The sequence below is a fragment of the Euprymna scolopes genome, chromosome 38 (genome assembly GCF_053919585.1).
Source record: "Euprymna scolopes isolate OS-2025 chromosome 38, ASM5391958v1, whole genome shotgun sequence".
Lineage (NCBI taxonomy): Eukaryota > Metazoa > Mollusca > Cephalopoda > Sepiida > Sepiolidae > Euprymna > Euprymna scolopes.
In genome coordinates, this window is record NC_136519.1 from 28,914,164 (window position 1) to 28,939,330 (window position 25,167).

General features: G+C 31.4%; 1 protein-coding gene across 10 annotated transcripts in view; it reads left to right on the forward strand.

Annotated features, from left to right (window-relative positions):
* LOC145263108 (AT-rich interactive domain-containing protein 1B-like) overlaps positions 1-25,167 on the forward strand; it is a 161,563-nt gene that overhangs the window by 43,517 nt on the left and 92,879 nt on the right. For all 10 annotated transcript variants that reach the window (XM_080120038.1, XM_080120040.1, XM_080120042.1 and 7 more), the window contains exon 4: positions 7,180-7,230. In XM_080120038.1, coding sequence (XP_079976164.1) covers positions 7,180-7,230 — 51 coding nt within the window. The remainder of the gene's footprint in view (positions 1-7,179; positions 7,231-25,167) is intronic.

The following is a 25,167-nucleotide window of genomic DNA, read 5'->3' on the forward strand; positions in this document are numbered from 1 at the left end:
GATTATAATTGAAAATTTAATGTTTTAGAGCTTATAGTCTTTCTAATATGTGCGTGGATGTGTACATATCATGTAAAGTCTAAATCTCGCTTGCTGCTGCAATTATTAAGAAATAAATGTTTATTTAAAAATGAATGTTGTAAAGAATGTGTAGTTAACAAAAGTTTTCTTGATAATCATGAAGTGTGCATGATAACAAGCAAACATTTCGTTCAGATATATTTTGACACTTTATTAAAATTTGGTAATTTCATTAGGTTTTCATTTTTAATATAACAAATATTCACTCAACCAGTTACAGATGCTCTAGTATGTATGTATGTATATATGTAGGTATTTAAGAATTATTATAGTAAAATAATTATGTGTGTTATTTGGGCATATTTTTTTTTACTGATGTTTGTTTCTTTTTTAATGCAAATTTAACAATTATATAAAATCTTTTATATAATTTATCTTGTAAAAAAACCCGGCTCCCTCTTTTTTTATATATAAAACCTCTGCTCAATCTCGAAACAATGTATCTCTCCTGAAAGAGTGGCTGCAGGGGTAATTGTGAAGCAAGGCTTGCACAATTTCCCAACCACGCCTCTCTTTAGTCATGCAGCAAGAAGAAATCCGGGATGACTGAAAACCCTGTTGAGATAAACAGAGCACATGCAGCACCTGGTATTCCCAAATGGTCACCCATTTTAGCATTGACCAGGCTCAATGTCACTTAACTTTAGTGATCTAATGGGAACTGGTGCGTTAATGGATTATTTGATAATGTATATATTTTGTTTTTATATTGATGAAAATATATTAAAGTTGTGCTTTCTTAATTTCTAGTTTATTAATTTGTGTTGATTTAACTTTTAGCTGTTGAAAAATATTGGTAGCTTTTAACACTTTGACAATGACACCACCTACTTTTTATTTTATTTTTTTTTTTTAGATAAAAAAAATATATATTAAAGATTTATTACTTATCAGTACATTTGCCCTCCTTTCACTTCCCACACACCCACCCCGTCATGTAGCTGATTGCATTAATCTTTCTCTTTCCTCTTCTCCAACCATATGTTCAGCTGATTAGGCGTGATCTGTTTAGATTTATGGTCATTATTTTGTCGGCTGTACACTTCTTTTCATTAACCATAATACCACTTCCGGTTTCTAATCGAGACATATCCATGTGTGTGCATTGAAAGAGGTTGCATTTGTCAGTGTGTAGTAGATTAGATGAATGAAATATACCGATTACAAAAGCCTTAATAAGCAGAGCATCTTCTATTATCTAAAGGACAGTTGTCTGTGTTTTGTATGTCTGGCTAAAGCTTGAAAAATATGCAACAAACTCCTACAAATACATCCTGGAAAAATATCTAAAATTTGAAAAAGAAAAAAAAAAAAAAAAAAAAAACCCAAAAGGATTCATTTTTATTTTATAATGGTCAAATGACCATTTGTATCATTGAATGTTATCAAGAAGTAAACATGATTTTTAATGTTATCATGTATTAAGAGTCCAGGAAATGAGTCAGCATTTTTTTTTTTTTTTTTTTTTTGAAAGAAGCTAACTCCGGATGTAATGTATCGTTTCTTAATTATTTTAATTTCTCTATAAAGAAAGAGGGTGGGAGAAAGCATCCTTAATTTTATTTGGCGTTTTCAGTAGCGCTCTGAAGTCTCTTAATTTTATTTTTTCCTTCTCACATAAAAAAGAAATTTCCCTTCTAAGAGGAAGATGAGTAAGAAACTGAACACTATTTAACATCTGTTTAGTTTTGTGGGCCCAGACAACGCTGGGTAACCCTGCTAGTATATCATAAATGGGAACTTAAACAAGAATTAAACATGATTTTTAATGTTATGTATTAACAGAGCCAAGCAAATGAGTTTGCATTTTATTTATTTATTTTTTTTAATTGAAAGGAGCTAATTCTGAATTTAATTATTATGATTTCTCTACAAAGAAAGGGGTAGAAGAAACTTATTTTAGTAGTGCTTTGGAGGCATCCTTAAGGGTATCTGAAGTTTTATTTCACTTTTCATATAAAAAAGGAATTTCACTTCTAGGAGGAGGGGGGTGGGTGGAGAAACACTATATAGCATCTTCTATATAGTTTTTATGTCCCAGGCAATGCCAAGTTGTATCTGACTTGTTATCAAAATGCCAACATTTAGATATTATGGTCCCTTCAGAGTCTTGAAGGTTTTCTTTTTTTTCTCTTTCTGAAGAAATATTAAAGAGAATTTTATATCAGTTTTTCCTACTTTTGGACTTTTTCATTTTTGTGATCATTGAAAATATTTTATATTTAACCTTAAATAAAAAAAAGAATAAACCTCAATTATAAAAAATCTTTTGGTACTTTTTTTATTTTGAATTACACTTAAAAAAAGAAATTACACTTAAAAAAAAATTGTACATACTCCTCACAGAAGAATTTAAATTGATCAAGTATTTTATTTATTTTTTTATTTATTTTATTTTTTTTTTTGAGAAAATAAAATTTCATGATTTTAGCGATTTTTGGCATCCATAGCATGGTCTGTAAATCTCAATAGTTGAATTGTGTTGCCGGCCTTGAATTTTAGCACATTCTAAAAAAAACAAAAAAAAACTCTCTTTGAACTGAAAGATTTTTTCATTTTACGATTTTCAAATGTTTATAACTTTCCAATCTGTTTACGTGTCAAGATGTACGATTTTTATTCAAAAGTTTCTAAAATTTACTTGACAATGTGAAGGATGAAAAAAATGATGCCAGTATGTTTAACAAAGCCTTTAGTTTATTTTTGTTTTTTATGATCCCAGACAGGTTCTGTGTTCATTATGTCTTTTAGTTTTCAATTTCTTTGATTATTAGAAATTCTTTTTCTAATTTGATGAAAGATAGAACTTATTTTTGTTTTTACCTGTACTACATTATTCCTGCCTCTCATTAAAGTTTCAAGTATGTGAGTTCACATTTTAGTGAAATTCCTTTATTTTTTATTTATTTTTTAAGTAGATTTCCATTAAAATCGATAGAATGTAATGAATGTAAGGATTTTTTTTTTTTTTTTTTTTTTTTTAAACCCAAATCTGCCCTTTAAATTTTTCAAATAAGAAAAGCAAAATTTCTCCTCCCCTCTTCTGGTGTTGCTTTCTGAAAACTGAAAATGTTAATTTTTCTCTTAAGGCTAAGATTTGAAGCAATTCATGAAGGACTACAGTAGAATAACTTCCTGTCCCCATATGTACCAGGTGTCTATTAATTTTAGTTGCATTTGATTTGAGTTTGGGGTGGGGTATTTTTTTTTTTTTTTTTTTATATATAAAATATTTTGTCCTTTGAAAAATTTTGATTCTCTGATGTAGGACACTTTATGTACTGTTGCCTATCTTGCAAATCTTAGCCTTAAGAGAAAAATTAACATTTTCAGTTTTCAGAAAGCAACACCAGAAGAGGGGAGGAGAGATTTTGCTTTTCTTATTTGAAAAATTTAAAGGGCAGATTTTGGTTTAAAAAAAAAAAAAAAAAAAAAAAAAAAAATCCTTACATTCTATCGATTTTAATGGAAATCTACTTAAAAAATAAATAAAAAATAAAGGAATTTCACTAAAATGTGAACTCACATACTTGAAACTTTAATGAGAGGCAGGAATAATGTAGTACACTAAAACAATTAATCACATCTTTTGTTGGATTTTGAGGAAAATTATTTTTTTATTTTTTTAATAGATAAACTGTAATTTTTTTTGGGACGTTTATAAGTTTTTGTTTCATCTATATAAGCATAAGTCGTAACTTTTGGTATGAAAATTGACAAAATTCTAGATATTTACAAAAAGGATTGTCATTTAGTTGTCATTTTAAGCCCCAGCAGACTCGCCCAAGGTTTTCTTAAAAAAAATAATATCTTGCTTAATTTTCTGTATTCATGGTAATAGTATAATTTGATGTAAAAAGTTTCTGGAACTTGAGAAGCCAATATTGAGACTATTAGAAGTCTGCAAACTATTCTTATAGCTAGGTCACAAATTTCTCAATCACTCCTATAAAATGAAAACGTTTCATAATTTTATTATGAAGAACCGAACAAAAATTTAATGAGAATATCAAAACTTGGATAATAGATATTATTTTTTAAAATCTGAATTTATATATAATTATCTTTTTACAAAAAAAGAACTATTTTAGATAGAATTTTAACAAAAACTAGGTACAAGTTTTATTTTAATTTACAAAAAGATAATGTAATAGAAAAATTAAATTTCTTCATATTCTTGTGCAAAAGATGGTAAATTTCATAAAAATAAAATGAAATGCCTTAATACATATTTTTATTTAATTATGTGAAAAAATTGAAAATAAGTGCTTTAAAATTTTTCAATTGGAGAATCTAAAATTTAATATTTGGATTCTTCAGATTACTGTTATTGGGTGTTGTCTTCACAACGTTTTGGTCGATGTAGCTTCTGCCTATTTTCAGGTGTATCTTATCAAATTCTGGGATCTTTCTGTGGAACTTCAGAATTTGCACAGAATTTTAAATGGGAGTTTTTTTTTTTTTTTTTTTTACATAGGCATCATTGCTTATCAAGGCCAAGAGGCCACTCGAGGATAAGGGTTAAAGAGTGTACAGTAGAAATTAGACAATATAGTAATCGTTAGTAATGGAAATTCAGTAAATTTGTTAACATATTGAATGGTTCACCAAATACTTGTTTATGTTAGACTTGAAGACAACCATATTGTAGTTAGCTGGAAAGCAGGAAAACGGAAGACAATTCCATAGGCGTGCAGTTCTAAGAAAGAAGCTTTGCTCATGGAATCTACGTTTAGGTTTAGGCACAGCTAAAGAGTTGGAGGAAATTAGTGATAGTGTTTTCTGCTAGACGGGTGTTTCTTGTGAAAGTTTGATGGGGGGGGGCACAGATTGGAGCTCAGTCGAGCACTTGCCATGAAAATAACGATAAAGCAAACTCGCAACATCTCTTCTGTGAAAAAGAGGTTGCAGGGAAGAGAAAAGGACATCCCCTACGAGGCTACGAAGTCTATTTTGGACTCTATCAAGGCAGGACAAGTCTTTTCTAGCAGCTCCTGCCCAAAATGTGGCAACAGTACTCCATCCTTGGACGTACCTGGCTCTTATGTAGATAGAATTGCATCAGCAGTGATCTATCTACTGGATCGATAGAAGAATCCCACCATTTTTCCAGCGGCCTTGGCAACGGATTTAATGTATGTGTTCCATTTAAGATCAGGAGTAAAGATCAAGCCCAAAAGCTTGTCAAAACATGAAACTCCCCAAGACGAGAACCATTCATTTCAATTGATGCCAGATGGGGATCACAACGTTGATGATGTAAAGATACAAGCTTAGTTTTAGATGCATTAAAAGTAACCAGCCACCTCTTTCCCCATTGAACTACTTGCTGAAGATCAGAGGAGAGAGTATCAGAGAACTTGGTCGTTTACGGTCTTAGATGTGCTACCATAGATAGTAGTGTCATCAGCATAAATGTCTACGAATGATGTAAGGATGTGATTTGGAAGATCATTAATGTAGATCAGGGAGAGAATTGGACTCTTGAGGGACTCCAGCATTAATACTGAGAGCTTCTGATTTCTGCCCATCAACCACTAGAAATGATTTCATAATTGAGAAGACATTTCCAGCTATAATGTAGCTGGAGATCTTGTAAAGTAAGCCTTTATGCCATACTCTATCAAAAGCCTTTGATATGTCAAGAGCAATTGCCCTAGAAAGGTAGCCTCCGTCGAGAGATTCGCTAATTCTATGAGCTATAACTGTAAGCACATATGTTGTAGATCTAGCAGAACGGAAACCATATTGTGTGTCACTAAGAAGGTTATTTTTGCTGATATGGTTGATTACTTTTCTATTTAACAGATTCCATCAACTTACTCATGACACACAGGAGACTTATTGGTCTGTACTGAGAGGGATATGTGCGGTCATCTGAATTCTTAAATACAGAGCATACTGATGAGATTTTCCAGGGTGATGGGAAGCAATTCTCCTTAAGACAATGTTTAAATAGTTTTGTAAGAAGTAACATGCTCTTGTTCCATCAGCAGATTCATGGCATAGGGGATAAAAGACTAGGTAAAATTTTTCTGGAGGTTGAAGGATCAATCTTAATTACAGGCGACTTGCGAAATCTAGTCATGGATGATGAAAGAAGCTACCCTGTGGATTAAATAAAGTATTCCATTCAAAATTCAGTTCATATTCAGTGCATATTCTGTAATCAGAAAGTCTCCAGAGTTTGACAAGATACAACTGACGGTCAGATTGTGAAAATAACACTTAAGATGGGAACAATAGTCTAAAGAATTCAAATACAAAATATAAGTCCTCACCTCAAAAATTCAGAAACTTAAAATCTAAAATGTATTCTTATATTATATGCAAAGTTTAAAAATATCTTGTTTAAAATAAATAATTAAAAAATGTCTCTATTTTTTAATTTCAGTTTTCTTTAGCAAAAAATCTTAAAATTAATGTAAATTTTTCATAAAACATTCAACATCTGTTTTTGTCCAAAGTGTTGGTCATACATGGTCTTGTACGTTGTTTTTCACATTTTGAGTAGTAATATAAAATTCTGTATAACAATTAAAATATTTTTTTTTATTTCTGTCAAAAAATGTTTTTATTTCAAAGCAAAATGGCATTCTTGGCATGATTTTACTTTCATTACTTTATTGTAATAGAACTTGAACATTTGATTCTTATTTAGAATTTGACTTAATTAAAAAAAAAATCAGAAAAATCTTTGATATATGTACTTGTCATGGAATGAAGATGTCATATTCCAAAAATCGTATCAATCAATTTTTTTTTATATAGAAATTCATTTTATTACTCTTTGTGATCTTAAAAGTAAATTATATCCATTACAAGGATGATTTTCATCTCAGTAGGTTGAATTGAGTTATCTTTATAAAACATGGCAGATTAAAACACCGTCTCACTTAGTCATAAAATTTGATTTTCTTAGTTAAAAAAAAAAATACTTATTCAATTTACATAATTTTTGGAATGACATCTTCGTTCTGTGACGAATACCTACATCATAAAAAATTTTCTGTATTTTTGTGTGAGTTGACTTCTAAGTATTCAAATATTTTTAGATTTTTGTTAGTTTATTGTAACCATTTTCTATTTTCTTTTCAGAATACCAACCGGTCTCATGGCAAGAAAAGCAGCGATGATAATGAAGGAATGGTGAGTTTAAAATAAATTCTTATCTGTTGGTTACCTTTTTGTGGTGTGATTAAATTGTCATATATATATATATATATATATGACAATTTAATCATATATGTATATATATTAATACTAGCAGGCATGCCTGGGTGTTTGGAGGTGTGTGTTAAGCACAAAAAAAAGTGTTAGTAGGCAGGCAGGCTCAAACCCATGACGAAGACGGAAAAGAAAGTGAAAAAAAAGCTGACATCTTACCGCTATGCTAGACGCGACAGGAAGTGAAAAGCGTTCAAATTTAGCGATGTCAATCAAAAAGTTGACTTGCAGATGTGAATGAGTTCACGCAGACCCAGAAATTAACGTCTGGCTGGAGGCCAGTTTATTTACTTATTTCCCTATAATGTTTAGGAAAACCAGCTCCCCCCAAAAAAGGGAAACTCTGGCAGTGTCTTAATGAAAAGCAATAATCTGATATGAAGGGTTTCTCCACATTGATCAAAGCTGATTGCTTCTAAGATGTCCCAGCCAGGAAGGCCGAGAAGCGGTGGCCTTTGCTTCAATTAGTTTTGCTTTGTCTTCCTCGTATAAATAAACAGCAGGAACCAGGGATTTTTATTTATTTATTTATTTTTTTTTTTAAAGCTCAATCAAAATAAAGATAGACAACGTCCGTTTTTGAATCTGAGATATTATACTCTAGGGAGTATACGGAATGTTCTCCAAAATAGTAACCATGTCGAAGCCCGGCAAAAAAAGCCATACAAAAAATGTGAACACACTAACACACATTTTCGCTTTTATATTATAGATTATATGATATTATATTTGGTACTGGAACAGTACCAGAAGCTCGCAATGAAGGAAGTGACCAACAGACAATATTATTTGTAAGAAACAGCTTACCTTACAGACATGTATATAATCAAGTTTATCACATGTTTTAAGTTTCGAGATAATGTTGGGTAATTAACTAACCACTAAATAAATAAATAAATAAATATAAATAATAGACACTAAAAATATAAATGACTGAATAAATTTGTATATAGCACAAATGAATAATTAAAAGAAAAAAAATAATAATTGAGAATATTAAAAAAAAAAAAAAAAAAAAAAAAAAAAAAAATTCCCACTGGTCTGTCATCTTCCTCTATCGTCTTTTTTCTTTGACTAGTATTTTCGTTGATCCCTTTTAACTATACAACGCAATACAAATTTTGTATATAATGCGACCGCATTCTTCCAACTGTTGATCATATTTGCCGGTGGAAATTCTGGGTTGTTTTATCTCACCCACTTGTCCAATTGCTTGAATATCTTCGGCACTGTGATTTGCATCCTAGCCTTGATGGCTGAAGAGTATATGCACTGAAAAAAGACAGTATTTACATAATAATAATCGTTTGTTTCTGCATAACGAAACAGACCTCTAAAAAATGTACCAAAATTTTAACATGCTGGGAGAACTGTTTTGCATGAAAAATAAATATTTGATTTCGGAATGTAATTATACTATTATTCCTTTTTATAGATATGTCTTTTTAAATTTTTTTCGATCTTTAACGAATGTATGAAGAAAACAAAACAGTCTCATTACGTGGAAAATTTGCGTTTTTGTAAATTGATGAAGTCTTGCAATTACTACATTAGGTTGCTTTCAAGCTTATACTAGTCTTGATATTGTTGTCAGGATCATCAGTTGTTTATCATGAAATTCTACTTTGAATTTAAGAATAAAACAGTACTTTATCTCATGGGTTCCCAGCAATGTTAACCTGATACCACCTCCCTTAAAAATATAAACAAGAACAAAAGTTTTGAATATGAGATCGATTTTTTTTTTTTTTTTGCTCTAGATTATTTATTTTTACCAATTCCATTTTTCATAAAATCCATTTTAGCATGTTTGGTTAGATTCTGTACAACAATTCATCTGTTGTAATAGCATTACTTTTTCACTGCCACCTTGTAGATTGATAGTCTTGTGATAGTGAGCTTTTATAAGCCCCCCCCCCCAACTCCCGTACATGCACACACAATATTGTCCAACTCCTCATAAGTGTTTTGTAAGTTGACTTCGGAATAAGTTCTCTACGCTGTTCAGAATCTGAACATGTTGAATTAGTTTTAGAGAAAGATGGAGGTTTCTTTGTACTATTACAATCAAAGGGTGCTTGTCCAGAATTCACCGTATATTTAAAGAAAAACAAAAGAATAAACAAAAAATTTGTATGGTGTACATACCTGTAGCAGAAAGATGTTGTACACCAAAAATCATGTAAATTGATAGTTTTATTTTTATAAAGAATCAAATGTTATCGTCAAACGAACAGTGATGATATAATGATACTGTCTTCAAAACAAGGGAAATAACTCCAAACAATTCAAACTTGCAAGATTTTAGAAAGCCATTTTAACGGAAGTTGGGTGCATTGGAAAAATTCAAATTCGCTTAAAAGTTACACACACACACACACATAACTACTTGATGAATTTACATGATTTTTGGAATACAATATTTTCTTTCTATCGCTGGGTACATACAGCATACAGATTTGTTTTACTTGCATTTTTAATATATAGAGTGAATTCTGGACAAGCACCATAATTTTGTATTTGAAGTAATTTGTATTTAAGAAAGTTATTAAATAACGTGGTAGAAATAAAAATTTTGGTTTATTAAAAGATGCTTACAAATAATCAGATTTATAAAATTAATAAATTAGAAAATCTTATTCAACTAAGCTCCAGCCCCTGTCCCATCGCTGCAATGTTGCATCACTGTGCCTGTTTTACAAATATTTTAATGGAATGTGTTCTGATGAACGCGTTTCACTCGTATCCCCTCGACGTACATATCTCCGACAAACCCGCTTAGCAATAAGATCTCACCCCTTCACTGTTGACGTCCCTAAATTCCAGAAAGCTTTCTATTCTAATAGTTTCTTCCCTCGAACAGCTAGACTTTGGAATTCCTTTCCTGCTGCCTGCTTCCCTGGCTGTACTGATATGAAGAAGTTTAAATGTAACACAAATATCTTATTAATCTTTTCTAGATATGGCCCCAAATAGTAGGCCCTTACATCCAAGTGGCGATATGCTTTGTAAGGGGTGAACATGAGTAAAAAAAAAAAAAAAAGGAAAAAAAAATTAAGGATTAGATGGAAGGTATTTTACTTGATCAATATTGATTACACCAAATCCTGATGATGGTCATTAGAATAACAAGAACAAAATCTTTTGATTTAAAAACTAATGCCTATCCTAACAAAAAGAATGAGCAGAATTTGAGAAGTAACATATTAAAACTTATACAAATGATTATTTCGAAAGGAAGTTTTAAAAATATGTGATATGTGTACAAATAGGCTTCGTGGTTTAGTGGAGGATGCCCTTTTCTCTTCCCTGCAACTTCTCTCCCACAGAAGAGATGTTGCAAGGCTGTCTTTGTTTTATCGCTATTTCCATGGCAGGTGCTCGTCTGAGCTCCAATCCCTCGTTCCCCCCTCGCCAATCTTTCACGAGAAACACCCGTCTGGCTGAAACTACTGTCAATAATTTTCCCATCTCTTTACCTGTGTCTAAATCCAAACGTAGATTCCATGAGCAAAGCTTCTTTCTTAGAACTGCACGTCAGTGGAACTGTGTGCCGCTTGCCTGTTTCCCACCTGACTACAACTTGGACGTCTTCAAGTCTAACATAAACAAACTCCTGACAAACCGCCCCCTTAAGACATTCTATCAAAACCCCCAATACTAATGATTACTACAATACTATCTCATTGATTACTGTACACGCAATAACCCTTATCCCTGAGTGGCCTTTGAGCCTTGATAAGTGGTGACCCCCCCATGTAAAAAAAACAAAACAAAAAAAGAAATAATTCATACATGTCTAAAGTTTCTGCTTTCTGTGGAGCCATCCGAAGCAGTAGCAAAAGTTTCAAACATCAATATTTTATAGTAATTGACATTTATTGAGTTTCAGATTATCATTTTGAAGTTGTGAATCCTATATTTTTTGACAATGACAAAAAAAAAAAAAAAATGGTGACTCGAATTAAAATTTTTGATAAAGTGTTGATGAATAACTATCAGCTTTAAGTAAGTCTTTGGCAGGTTGAAAATTTAATCCTTACGACAGGCAATAATAATTAATAGTAACATTACAATTACATTTTCATTTGTGATGGTTATCCGGAGAATTTGATTGATTATACTGTTAATAATGTAGAGAAATACAATTCTCCTATAGCCCTGGATCCGTCTAAATGTCCTTTTTATTTAAAACGGCATTAGATTGGAGATGCTGGTCAATGTTTGTGCAGACAGATTATTAAGTTGCTATCAGATTGTTTTCCATCTGTTGTGTTACGTTCGGTTTTGCATTTCCCCCTGGTTACAAAGACGAGTTTGCCATACATTATGAATTCAATTGCCAGTGCGCTGCTGCCTATGTGAGTTGAACCTTCTTGAATTTGCAGACACACATTAACCAACATATCAACATATACCAGCAGAAATTAGATTGGGCAGACGTCACTCCCCCCCCCCCCCTTTTACGTTGGAATCTGCCATTGGTCAACACCTAATTGAAAATCAGGCTTGTGCTAATGCATATAAAATGGACTGTTTTAGGACCTTACACTGGACTGGCTCAAAATCATTTAAAGATTTTGGAGTCTTGTCTCAATTTTTTTTTTTTTTTTTTTTTTTGTGCAGACTCTGTCAGCAGAAGGAATTTATTAAATCATTGGACTGCTCAGAGATATATTTTAATTGTTCCCATACCTCCTCCATCTTATTCGTAAATATACATTTTATATAATTGTACATATATTTTACACAAATTCCCATTTTTTTTTCGTTTTTATTCGTATATCTCCAAGTATTTGCTCTTTTGCTTAATTCATTTTTTGCATTTTTGTGTTATACCAATTATTAACTCCTGATGAGCTTTGTTGGTGAAAGGGGGCCCCTAGTCATCGATCGGAGTTTTATGCCAGAAGGTCCTGATACATAAAGGTTTCTTAGGATAAAAATTCAGAATTCTCCTTAAATAGTTATTTAATGTGTGTGTTTGTATCTGTTGAAAGTTTTTATGTAAAATATTAGATTTTTTGTGAAAAGTTAAATCTGATTCACGACCTTAAACATTTTCATGTAGGGATATTCTTAACTTTAATATTCGATTTATTTATTTATATATATGAGATTACAAAATATCAGAATACATTGTGATGTCATATGTCACCTTTTTGTTTTGAACTTAAAAAATTTTCTTGGAGTATAGAGTTCTGGAAGAGAGTAAGATATTTTTGTTTATAATGTCATATAGCCATTAATAAATATATTTAAAAAGATATGATGCAATTCATTTTTTTAATTTTTTTTTTTTAACAAATATCTGTTATAATTCAAATATTGATCTGAATCTGAAGTGAGTGTATTTTTGTTATGTAATTTATTGACTGATTATATGTGTTAATTAATGCATGAGGTGTTTTATGGTGTGAGAGAATTAACATGTCTAAAATTAAATTCTTTTAATAGACGTTTACTTATTAATAGCGATACATTATAGAAACTTCCACGTTGATTAATTGTGCTATATAAGTTGGAAATTTATAAAGATGGGAGTAGTACCAAACAAGCAACCTTTTATGCTCTATTTTTTTTCTATGTAGTTACTACCAAGTTAATACATTTTTGCCAGGAATTCATTGATGCATCTGTTTCCGATGCATGTCCATGACAGTGGTTGTTTTCTTAAAGTCTCAAACCGTTAATATCTAACAAAAAATGAAATTTTCAGACCATGAATGCATAAGTTCAGTCATCATAACAATACAATTTGCAATTCCCTCTGATCCATTTGAGTGGAATACAAAATAATATGCATTACTTTCGAAATGCCTCATAATCAACTTAATATAGGCAAAAAAAAAAAAAAAAAAAAAATCAAAATACACAGGAATTTATATTTTATACTTATTCAGATAACTCAAGCCATTTAGGAACACCTCTACCTCACATGTACACACTCATGAGTGATTGTTGGTGACTTGTTGAGAGGATAATATATTTTTAGTACTAGTATTATTGTGTTTTAATTTGAAAGTGAATAGCTGTGTGTTTTTCATTGAATTGTGTGTTTTTTTTTTTTTTTAATGAAAGAAATATAAATTACCCCCCCCCTCTTTTTTTTTTTTTTTTTTTTTTTTTTTTTTTAATTATTTATTGAATTTTTAAAACACAGGCTTGTGGAATTTGTATCCAAAACATCATATACTAACATGTGAAATTTAATTTAAAATTTCCTAACTCTGACTCCTAAGGCAATAAATTTTCTTAAACTCTTCAACAATGAAAATTGCTTGTTAGGTCTATTGAGAGAATTCTCTTTCTATTTGATGAAAGTCTAGAACAATAAAAGTTTCGCTTTCTTTGATAAATTTGTTTTTACAACATATAATTTTTCAATTAAAGTCCCAAGTATGTGAGTTCTCCATTTTCAGTGATTTTTTTTCTGTTAAAATTGTTAGAATGCTAGTTCTCAGGTTTTGTTTTTTTTTTTAACAAAAGGCAAAAGTTTTTCTGTGAAGGCTAAGACTTCAAGCAATTCATGAAGATCATTTTTGTTTCATCAAAGAGTATCTTCCTGTCCCTATATATATTGTGCGCCTTTTGACTTTTAATGCTATTTGATTCGAATGGGTGAGGATTATTTTTGCACAGCCCTCTCCTCACACAGGTGTATATGGTACCGGGGTTTGGAAAATTGATTTTGGTTTCAGTTTCTTTTGTTGTTGACTACTCATATCTCTTGAGTTCTTGTAATCAGCAGTAAAGAGAGAATCTTTGCATCTTCGCTTCTTTCTAAAAGACCCCCCCCTCCTTTTTGTTTTATTGCTATTACATCATCCTGTATAAAAGAAAATTATGTTCCTATTTACTTTTCTCATGCGAGCAGATTTAAACAGTCTCTTTCTGATGTAGGGAAAATTCAGCTGCCCAAAAGAGGGCACTCTGGATCGGAACAAAAAATTAAAAGTGAAGGATTTCTCCCTTATTGAATGGGAACAGAAAAGATGAAATGTTCTATAGATAGAATACTATATTTAGCTTCTATCCAAAGAGTTAAGGAAAAACTGTTGCCAATTGTGGAAATTGTGCAGTGTTTGAAATTTGGATTACATTGATTGGAGATTTTTTTTTTTTTTCATTTGTTCCGTCACTCATATTCTAAATTACATTTTTGTTTTTATCACACTTGAGATTAAAATAGCATTTTTCTTTTCATAAAACATGCAAATTGTATAGCTGCATTGTAAGAATATTTGGTTTTAATTTAAATGAGATTCATAAATGAAAGTTTATATACCCCCCCTTTTTTTTTCAATAAGGAAAAAAGAAAATAAATTTAAATGTCTGATGACTATAAAGCACCCTAATTACCTAATTATTTTTAAATATGGAAATTGGTCCAAACTAGACATGAAGCTACTTAATGTAAAGAGCCAAAAAAACACACTACTCAAAGATCAAAAATTAACCAACAATTAATGTTATATGGATAGATTCCAACCTAGACAGTAAAATTTTAACCTGATTGGCCGAGTAGTTTCCCCCAAAAAGTGGAACAACAAAGAAAATATATTTTCACACCTTACTACTAAGCTCTAATCCCATTAAAGCCTGTATAAGTGTTGAATAGTGGGTGTACATATCGGAGACATATAATGGACGATGAGACATTTATATAACGGCATATACAGCGATGACGTTGACAATTGTTGAGTTCATTATTTGTAGTAGAAGGGATACAGATGTGAGAGTGGACTGTTCTTTTTAACACAAGAGAAGAGATCTTCATTTGGTGATGGGGACAGACAGTTACACTTTTAGAGGGTGTTTCATATAAGTTCATTTACAAAAACGATAGACAAAATCACATTACCTTTTTGGTGGATGACAAATGAAGACGAAAGGCTTGCTTATAACATGATATTTATTATTCCAGCTGGTTACGATCATGGATTCAATTGCCTTGCAGAATTACATTGTCTTGACTCCCTTTCTGGTTCACTTCCGAAATGGCTTGGCTAACTTAACTCTCTTCTCTCCTCGAGTCGCCTAGCTGTGATTCCCAGCTGTGTCTCTGAACTCTGTCTCAACTTAACTGAATATATTGACCCTATCTTTCTTTGTGACATCAAAATGTGCTCAGACACGTGAATATTTTTTCATGTGGATTTTACATATTACATTTGTCTCGAACACCTCTTTTGGCAACACTAAGAAAATTCCTCAATTGATTTCCATTGTCCTAACTCTGACCTCCAGTTGTATTATTATTCTAACACAATGGACAATGCTCCACATTTCTAGGATTGCATCTAAATTGCAATATGTATTCCTTTCAACTCTTAAATACTGCGTTCAATTGTAGCCTTTTCCTTTAATAAATATTATTTTCAATCCTATTTATTTTATTTCTCTAATTACCGAAATCTGTCCCCTTCCATATGCAACATAAGTAAATACCGAAATGTACACAATATATTATATCACTTTGTGTGTATACAAGAAATATTTTTTGTTTCATTTTACTTTAATCGAGGTTTTGAGAAATCAAGGCGCCAACACTTGATCTCTATACGAGATGCATAGATATTTTGAATATTCAATCAAAATTCTTATTTACATCTCTAACACCGAGTTACTAAAGAAGTTGGAAACAAAATTTACCATATTCCCAATTGACCATTCAAATATGTTATAGTATATCTTTTATTTTGGTCTCTTGGTCTTACTGGATTCCAGGACAAGAATTTATCTTGTCTGGTGGAGTATCCAGTTTCATGCTATTACTTGAGGTAACATTTGGAGAAGGTGCACCTTTCCTTGTAAAATACAGTGTAGAGTGGCCATACCAAACAGAACTTATTTGGGCCATGAATACTATTTTTAATATTTAGTCAATTTATTTATAGAGAAAAATATACCAGTGCCAGTTCGTTCTGACAAACCCTTGTACAGAGAGAGCTTAGACACTAGAGTTCTGTGTCTGCCATTAGACACCAGATGAGCAAGATTTGTTTTTTTAATATGAGACTCCTGAAGCCTTAAATTTTTCACTTTTTTTCTAGAATCAAAGTGGAAATAAGGATTCTAGATATAAGATTTAATAGTATTATATATGTTTGTAATCTTTGTGTGTAGGAGATATAAAAGTGGTATGGATCTGTTTTCTGTCAAGAAATTATCATCCTTAGATGTGTGTGTGTGTATATATATATAGAGAGAGAGAGCTCTGTATCTTTTTTTTTTTTTTTCCTCCTTGCATAGTCCCACATTATATTGCAGGGTTCACAAAGATTGTTTTGTCTGTCCATTTCCTTTAGTTGTTGCCTGACTCATAGGACACATTAGTGATTTTCCAAGTCTCAATGAAGTGTGTTGATTGAGCCAATTCTCTTCAGTCGTTGGCTTGCAGATAACTGTCGGATAGATCTTGGATAGTGTTATGCTATTTTCCCCTCTATTGCTGACAGGTATTGATCCTGGATATGACATTAAACTATATCTGATGGTGAGGTCCCAGCTTCTGGGCTTTGGGGAGTGTGGATCCACCCCTTAATTGCCATTGCTCCCAGGTCCACTCTGACCTGGAGTGGTAGTACCTATTAGTTTCTATTTAACCCATAGTTAAGACCCTGACTTGAAAAAAAAAAAATATATATTCTATTAAAAACTTTTTCATGAAAATCACTGCATTCGGCATTAAATAACCTGAAAAGGGTTGATATGCCGTAAAACAGCCAAACCAAACCTGACAATTATTGCTTTCTAAAAAGTCACACGTAAAAATTTGTTTTATCAGTGATTTCAACCAATTATTTGTTAGTGTTTTCAAGACAATAATTTTATTCAAATTCATCAATTTTAATTTTATATTAAATCTGGTCAGTTGTTTTTCTCTTTGATTACTGATTCAGTGAGGAAGTAGGAGTATTTAATCTTTACCGTACTAAGTCCTCATAAGAAATATTAAATCAAATCATTTTCATATTAGTGTGCATTCGCTTACTTCATATTAATCACTAAGCCTGTGAGTAATTATGCAACTGATGTAAAAAAAAAAAAAAATAAATAAATAAAAATTACAAAGGTACGTGATATGCAAACACTCAAAATCTTCACAACATTCTTAAAATATAACGAAACAGTTCCTACATTTCTTTGTTCGAAAATAAAACTTAAACATTCATGGATTCATCGGACTACTGTTCTCATCTTGAGTGTGATTTTCACAAAGTTTTGGTCTATGTAACCTTTCTTCAGGTATATTTTGTCGAACTCAGGAAGGTTTCTTATGAACTCCGGAATTGGGACAGAATTTCAAGTGGAACCCTTTATATACTTCGCAGGGGTAGCATGCTCTTGTTCCATCAGCCATAACTGGATAGAGGTTCTAAGTAATTCGGAATTGTATTTTTTGCTTGCCCACACTTAGGATTGAACCTCCAACCTTCGATTTTTTTTCCAAGTACTCTAACCACTGCGCCACGGGTTCTTGCGGACAAATTCCCAAGTTCGACAAGATACACCTGGAGCAGGTTGGAGGTTACATCGACTCAAACGTGAAAATCACACTCAGGATGAAAACAGTAGTCCAATGTGTCCATATAATATGAATAACAAATCCTCATCTCAAAAATTCAGAAACGTCATAAAACATTCTGCACAAATTTTTTACATTTGTTGCAAGCAGACGAGTGATTCAGTTTTCAATATAACTAGCCTGGGGGTGTGTGTTGAGCAAAAAAAAAAAGTGTAGTAGGCAGAAAATGTCAGATGTTGAAAATAAATTCATCGTAGTATTTCTTTTTTTATATTTTAAAATAGAAATCGCTCCAAACAAGGCATAAAGCCACTTGATATAAGAAGCTAAAAGAAAAACAAATTCAAGGTCAAATCTAGCCAACAATAAGTGTTAGATGGGTAGATTCTGGCCCAGAAAATGGCAATTCTTCTCCCTTTGTCAGAAACATCACTCATGAAATGTGAGAACTAAGGGACAAAATAAGGGAAGTGGGAGTTACAAGGTTTCCAAAAGTAAACCTCCAAATCCACTTTCTACTCTTCAAATCTTATTAATTTGTTGAAGTGATTACTAATATTCAGCTATGGGTATAAGATGTATTTCATCCTTGAAATGAAGATGAAGGAATAAAGTAATTCTAATGAGCTAAAAAAAAAAAAAATTTGTATGCGTTTTCTTTTTAATAATATTTTATATACAAATTAGTGTGAATGCTAAGGATTCATAATTATTATTTTATTTATTTTATTTTTTTTAGCGGAAGGTGTACGTTAGTGTTGAATAAATAATAAATAAAAAAAAAATAAAAAAACTATTAGTTAATCTTTTGGATTTCATTTGAGGAGACACAACTGTTAAAAATACAAAACAATAATTAAAAAATTTATGCATGTTTGCTGCCTCACGAAAGAGTAACAATCCGAACAGGTTGTTTTAACAAATAAGTCGATTGTTTCTTTTGAAGACAATATTTTGGTTAGACTCATTTTTAAACTGATGCATTTTTTATTTTTATTTTATTTTTATTTAATTTTTTTTATGAATTCCATTAACTCCCAGCCTTTGGCAGAAATAAATTGCAAAACAATGTTTATTGAATCTTAATTTAAAGTTGTTTCGTTATTGTGTTGTACTATTGGATTGTTTTTATAATCTTTTTAGGATATCATATTAATAGCAAAAATATTACATCTATTTCTTACAAGTCCTCTATTTTTTTTACTGACATAGAGAGTAGGATGAACTAGCAGCCAACACAACTACTCACTGCTATTCTTATGTTCAAATGTAATAGAAAGATTGAAAAACATTTAAAACAAAAAAAAACATTTTTTTTAATGTTTCAGTTAAACAACCTCATTCAATATGATCATGTTATGTGTGATTTCAAAATTATATTATAATTTAAGATATAGCATTATGATTTAATTAAAATAGACTTATATATACATATATAATATGACGTTACCCGGGATTTAAAGATGTTCTACAAATGTTCCTACCCTCCAATATTTTTATTCTCATCGAAAGCTGTGTACTTGCCAATTTTTCAATCAAATCAATTGATTGCCTGTTCTAGTTAGACCAACCGCAGTGCACTGTAAAGAAGCGTCACATGCATTCCCGCAGTTACTTACATTGTAGTCTACATCACACTGTAGAGAACCTACTGTTGATTTTATATTATAGATTGTATATAAGGGCTGTAATTAAAGTTTAAAATGCAAATGTCAGATATCAAGCTACAATTATGCTCTGAACAGAAACCTTTATTTTGAATGTATCCCCGTCATGTCAAAGAACCTATTGTTGGTTTTATATGCTGAGCCTTTCTGCTTGTGTGGTAAAAAAACTTCTTAAAGACACTTATGATATTAGGCTGTATAAGGTGTTAACTTTGGTCCAGATTGTCTGTTTCTGCTTCTATTGGATTTTTTCGATTATCAACACTTACCATTGAAATTCAAATAAAAAATCCATCTAAGAACACTGCCAGATACATGAAATACATTTGTGTGAAATTTGAAACACATTTGCCCAGCTGTTCTGGAGTTCATAAGGAATACACTCGTGTGCATTCTTTTAAGATATATATATATATACACACAGTAATTAAATACAATAAATCTACTGGTGTGTAAATCCAGTGATTATCAGTCTTACAAAATATTGGATGTAATATTTTATATAAGACTATCCCAGCTAAATAAAATTGCTCAATATACTAGATAGAGCAAATAAATCATAATTTAGGAATTTAAAATTTGCCGGTTATCCAATCAAAATAAAGAAAAACTGGAAATATATGTATATATTGGATCATTACCAGCTTCCTTGGATTTATTACGATACGCGTTGGATCTTTTTACCTGCCGGATACCAAGAACTTCCATTACAGGATTTAGCATACACTTTCGATTTGAAGTTCAATATCCTTTTTGTTGCATCAATATCCAATTTCCCTTATTCTATGTAGCTAAAATGATTTAAAAACTTTAAAAAGAATTAATTTAATTTTCTATGTTTATTACCTTTAGCAAATCAGGTGCAAACCTTTTATAATATTTGCTAACATTTTCCTCCGAGGAGATGTATAAACATCAAAAACTCATGGGTTAAGGAAATATATTTTACTATACTTTGTCTTGCATACAATAAAATTTCTATATTTGAAATTCAACTTTTACACAACAAAATTTAAATTCCTAAATTATGATTATATATATATATATATATATATATATATATATATATATATATATATATATATACACACACACACACAGTTTTAAATTTGGGTCTATTGCCATAGGTTATTCTATATGTTTTCCTATTAATCTTTTTTCCCCTAATATTTAAGTTACAAAAAAGAATACCAAGTTCAAATCAAAGTAGAATTGCAAATATGTCCATTAGATTTATAAAGGCATTCAAATCTCATTACAAAAAGAATAGTATTAACGTTCCTATTTGCTTTGCCCCCCCCCCCTGTAAAGGTGGCAGATGTAAAGGATGAATCAGTTAGCATCATTTGAATGAATAAAGGTGTGTGTGTGTGTGTGTGTGTGTGTGTGTGTGTGTGTGTGTGTGTGTGTGAAGGGGTAAAGCGGTTGGATGGGTCAAAAAGAGAGCATAGGCTGAATGTCAGCTTAGTTGTATTTTTTTTTTCTTTCTCATGGACTGATTTCCATTTTTCTTATCGACTAGACAGCCTATTAAGTTAGTTTTAAGAAAAAAGGGCTCCATAAGTTAGCGTTTTTTGTTGTTGTTGTTTTTTTTTTAACACAATAAGGCTCAAAAGTGATACTGTTATAGTTTGCAGATCTTGTTACCGATGACCTGAGAGATTGATTATTATACTAACTGAGGTACCTGACATTACTCAGTTCACACATTTTAATGTCACTGCAACACAACAGGGAATATATTAAATCAACAATGAAAAATGAAAAAGTCAAAATTATAAACACTAAACAGTTTGTTGTATGGAGTTTGAATTCTCTGGAGCTGATCATCCTAATTTGGATAAAACTGTGTACAGTTCATGCCATGTTTACCTTGGACTTCAAATTGATCACTGCTGACATCTGCATCATTTCGTGCATCTTGTCAATTTGCATCTTCTTGTAACGATTTCAACTCTATAGTTGATATGCAAATATGTTTATTTATATACATTTAGAAATGTTTTTGTGAACCAATAAATTTCTGAGTACATATATGTTTGTATAATTTGAATATTTGTTAGAAAATAGTAATTACATTTTGAATTGACTAGTGTTAGCTTTATAAACAGCTTTGTTTGTAGAGGAAAATCAGGGAGGGAATGGCTCGCTGGGTCCAAGGTAGAGTTTAAGGCAAACTGACGGACAAGCATATTAGCTTTCTCAGTTGCTGTGTATCATGATTGTTGGATAGTGGGGGTATTGTTGATTGCCCATTATTTACTACACTATTGTAGATTTTCCAGAAATCACAAGTTCCTAATTTCTTTGTTTCAATGCGCTTCCTGGTGGTTTCAATATAATTACTCTTAGCTGTTGCTACTTCTTGCAAGTATTTCTAGGTTCTATATACTTTTGTCTGTTTGTACAGGACTTATGCCGGATAAATCTGTAGTATGCATGTTGCCTCTGAGCAATGGCAGCTGCACATGTAGAAGTAAACCATTGGGGAGAGTTGGGTTTGCTATAGAACTTCCGTGTAGGAACATGTGCTTCAATTGCTGCTTTGAACCATTCAGTAGTCTCGTTTGCGCACTGTTCTGCTGGAAGAGAGAAGATATTTCCCCATGGGGCGTCTCTGATGTGATCTCTAATGGCATCCCAATCAGCCTTACATCTATGTAAATAAAACAGATGTGTATGTTTCACCGATAAACTCTTAAACTACTGGTCACATAACACTAAAATTAACAGGAAATAGTAATTCTACACCTAGAATGGTCTATAGCGTGTGAAATCTTTGTTTGGATGGATAAATAACGTGTACAGAAATATGTTGGCTAGTTTTAACTAGTCAACATATTTCTGTAAGTGCAAAATGTTCATTTCAGCTTGCCAAAATATTTCTGTTACTTTTGCACATGCCCAAATTCAGTCATAGCTAGAATTGGTTTAATTTAAAATTTTTCTTATCTCTTGGTTTATCTCAAATGGTAAAGAATGCGACTGGACCGTTAAATGTTTTGGTTGCAGTTTTAGTTGATGGCATCCAAGTCTTTTTTTTTTTACTTTTGAAATCGGTACTAATATGTGTGTGTGTGGGGGGAAAATATATGTGTTCAATTATATTTCGCCTTTTATTTATATCAATCATTACATTTATGAAGCTCGATGAAACTACAGAGCATATACAAATAAATGACAAAAGTCTATATTCCAAGTTTCAAGATGTTGACCATCTTACCGTTTATTTCTTTAAGCATGTTAAATGTTCAATTCTTGACAGCACCTCTTTCGTAGCACAGAATCATTCATGTAATTATGTCAATTTTTTAATTTATTCTGCCTATAACTCATCAGAAGAATAAAAACTCATCAACTTTAAAAGAAAATAAAGGAATATAGTCATAACAAAACCTGAAAATTGGAAGAGAAGTTACAATTATTTTTTAGTTATACCCTCTTTGAATTTTTATATATATACACGCACATAAAATAAAGAATTGGCTCTGTAATAATAAATACAAAATCTGCATGAATTAAAATATATTTAAGCGTATTTTACGACAGCCAAGATTAGGTACCTCCCTACTGTTCATATTTTGCTGTATTTTTTTTTTTTTTTTTTTTTTTTTTAAGTGTAATTCTAAATAAGCACTTTTGTTTTTTATTATTTTACCTAACTTTAAAATTTTGTTCTATATACCAGGGTATATTCATATGCTCCTTCTCTTTGTACTTTTTTTTGTTTAAAGAGGGGGAGGGGTCAATATGAATTACTTGAATAATTAAAATAGTCGGTTAGACTGTCACACAATGCACTAATTTTCAAAAATATATTTTCTCATGGCATTGCTTTCTAAAACAAGGGCACTTATTTCTCATAAATAACGAGCCTGGGTGCCCAGCGTTGCCCGGGTGTTTGGAGGCGTGTGTTGAGCAAAAAAAAAAAAAAAAGTGTTAGTAGGCAAGCAGACAGGCTCGAACCAGTGATACAAAGGCGGGGGAAAAAAGTGAAAGAAAATCTGCCGTCTTACCGCTACTCCATGACGCGACGGAAGTTTGGAACGTTAAAGTTAGGAAAAGGTCGATCCAACCGATACAATCATTTGCAAAAATGGCCTACAAAAAATCGGCCCCTTCTTGTAGAAAAATTCCTAGTTAAGGGTGAAGAAATTGTTTTTGACCAATTTTTCGATATTTGTTGTCAGAAATGTTGCGCTTCAAAATGATACCAATCTTGTGAAAATCCGTCACCTGTTGAAAGTTTTAGGCAAACATACATACATTTTAAACAGACAGACGAGATTTATATTATAGACTAGCATTTCAGCCTAGCGTAGGCCGGGTGTTTGGATGTGTCGGTTGAGAAAAAAAAGGTGATAATAGGAAGGCAGGCTCGAACCCGTACCGCGAAGGAGGAAAAGAACCGGGGGGGGGGGCGTTTTTTTCTGTTACGACCACCGCTAAACCGGAAGTGACTTGTGTTTAAATTAAGGCGAGACAATCAAAAGGAGAGGATGACTTTCAAAAATATTGGTGGAAAAAGGACCCCTTCCCCCTGTAGAAAAGTGCCCAATTGAAGGTGAAGGTGTTTTTATCCAATTTTTCGATATTTGTCGTCTGAAAGGTCAAACTTCAAAACAATACTGATCTTTGTAAAATCCATCACCTCTGTCAAGTTTTAGGCAGACATGCAAACATACATACATACATTTAAACAGACAGCTGAGATTTATATTAAAGATCATCTTTAAAAAAAAAAAAATTCCCTATGACTGCAAGGTGAATAGTCTGTATATTATTTATTCATGTATTTCATTTTTATAAGTATTTAGTTATACTGTAATTTTTATTCTTGATTGTCCTTTTTATTCATAAATTATGTTCCAATAAAACTTTCACTTGGCATTAGTATTTAATTTTATTTTTGTGAGATTTTTATCTTGATTATTTCTTTTTTTCTTTTTCTTTTTTTTTTTTTTTTTGATCTTCAAGCAATTAAAATAACCTAGATTTTCTCTTTCTCTACATTTTCATTTTGATTAGTAACAAACCTTTGTCGAGCAAATATCAACCTGTGGAACCAGTTTTACTGTGAGCACTTGAACTGTTCAGTGCAGCTAACTAGACTTTAATTCCCAGGGCTCCTCATTAGATTGAATCTTTTTCAGTTATTTATTCAATGCTTTGAGCTTTTTGTTTTCCTCGACGGTGCCCATTGTCATAAAATCTCTTGTCTACATACATACATACATACATACATACATACATACATGTGTCTGTTATATTTATACATACTAGTTGTTCTTATCAAGAATTGAGGATGCAATGAAATAAAATCATTTTAGCTTTTAATTTTTAGCCGTTGTACATATTTTTTTTTATTATACAGAAAAAGAATTTTTTTTCTATAAGGGAGATAACTCTATATTCTTAGATAAAGTTATACATTCTCTACCCCTCCCTCCCACAGACACGATTAAAAAAAAAAATGTTTCCATATTAGCAGTTGTCAGGGCAGAAGTATATAATTGTAAAAATAAATTGTGTGTATGTGTGTGTGTGTGTATATATATATATATATATATATATATATATATATATATATATATATATACTTCATTTACTCACATAAGATTAATATACGAAGGTATAGATTTATGCGCAAACTTTAAGTAT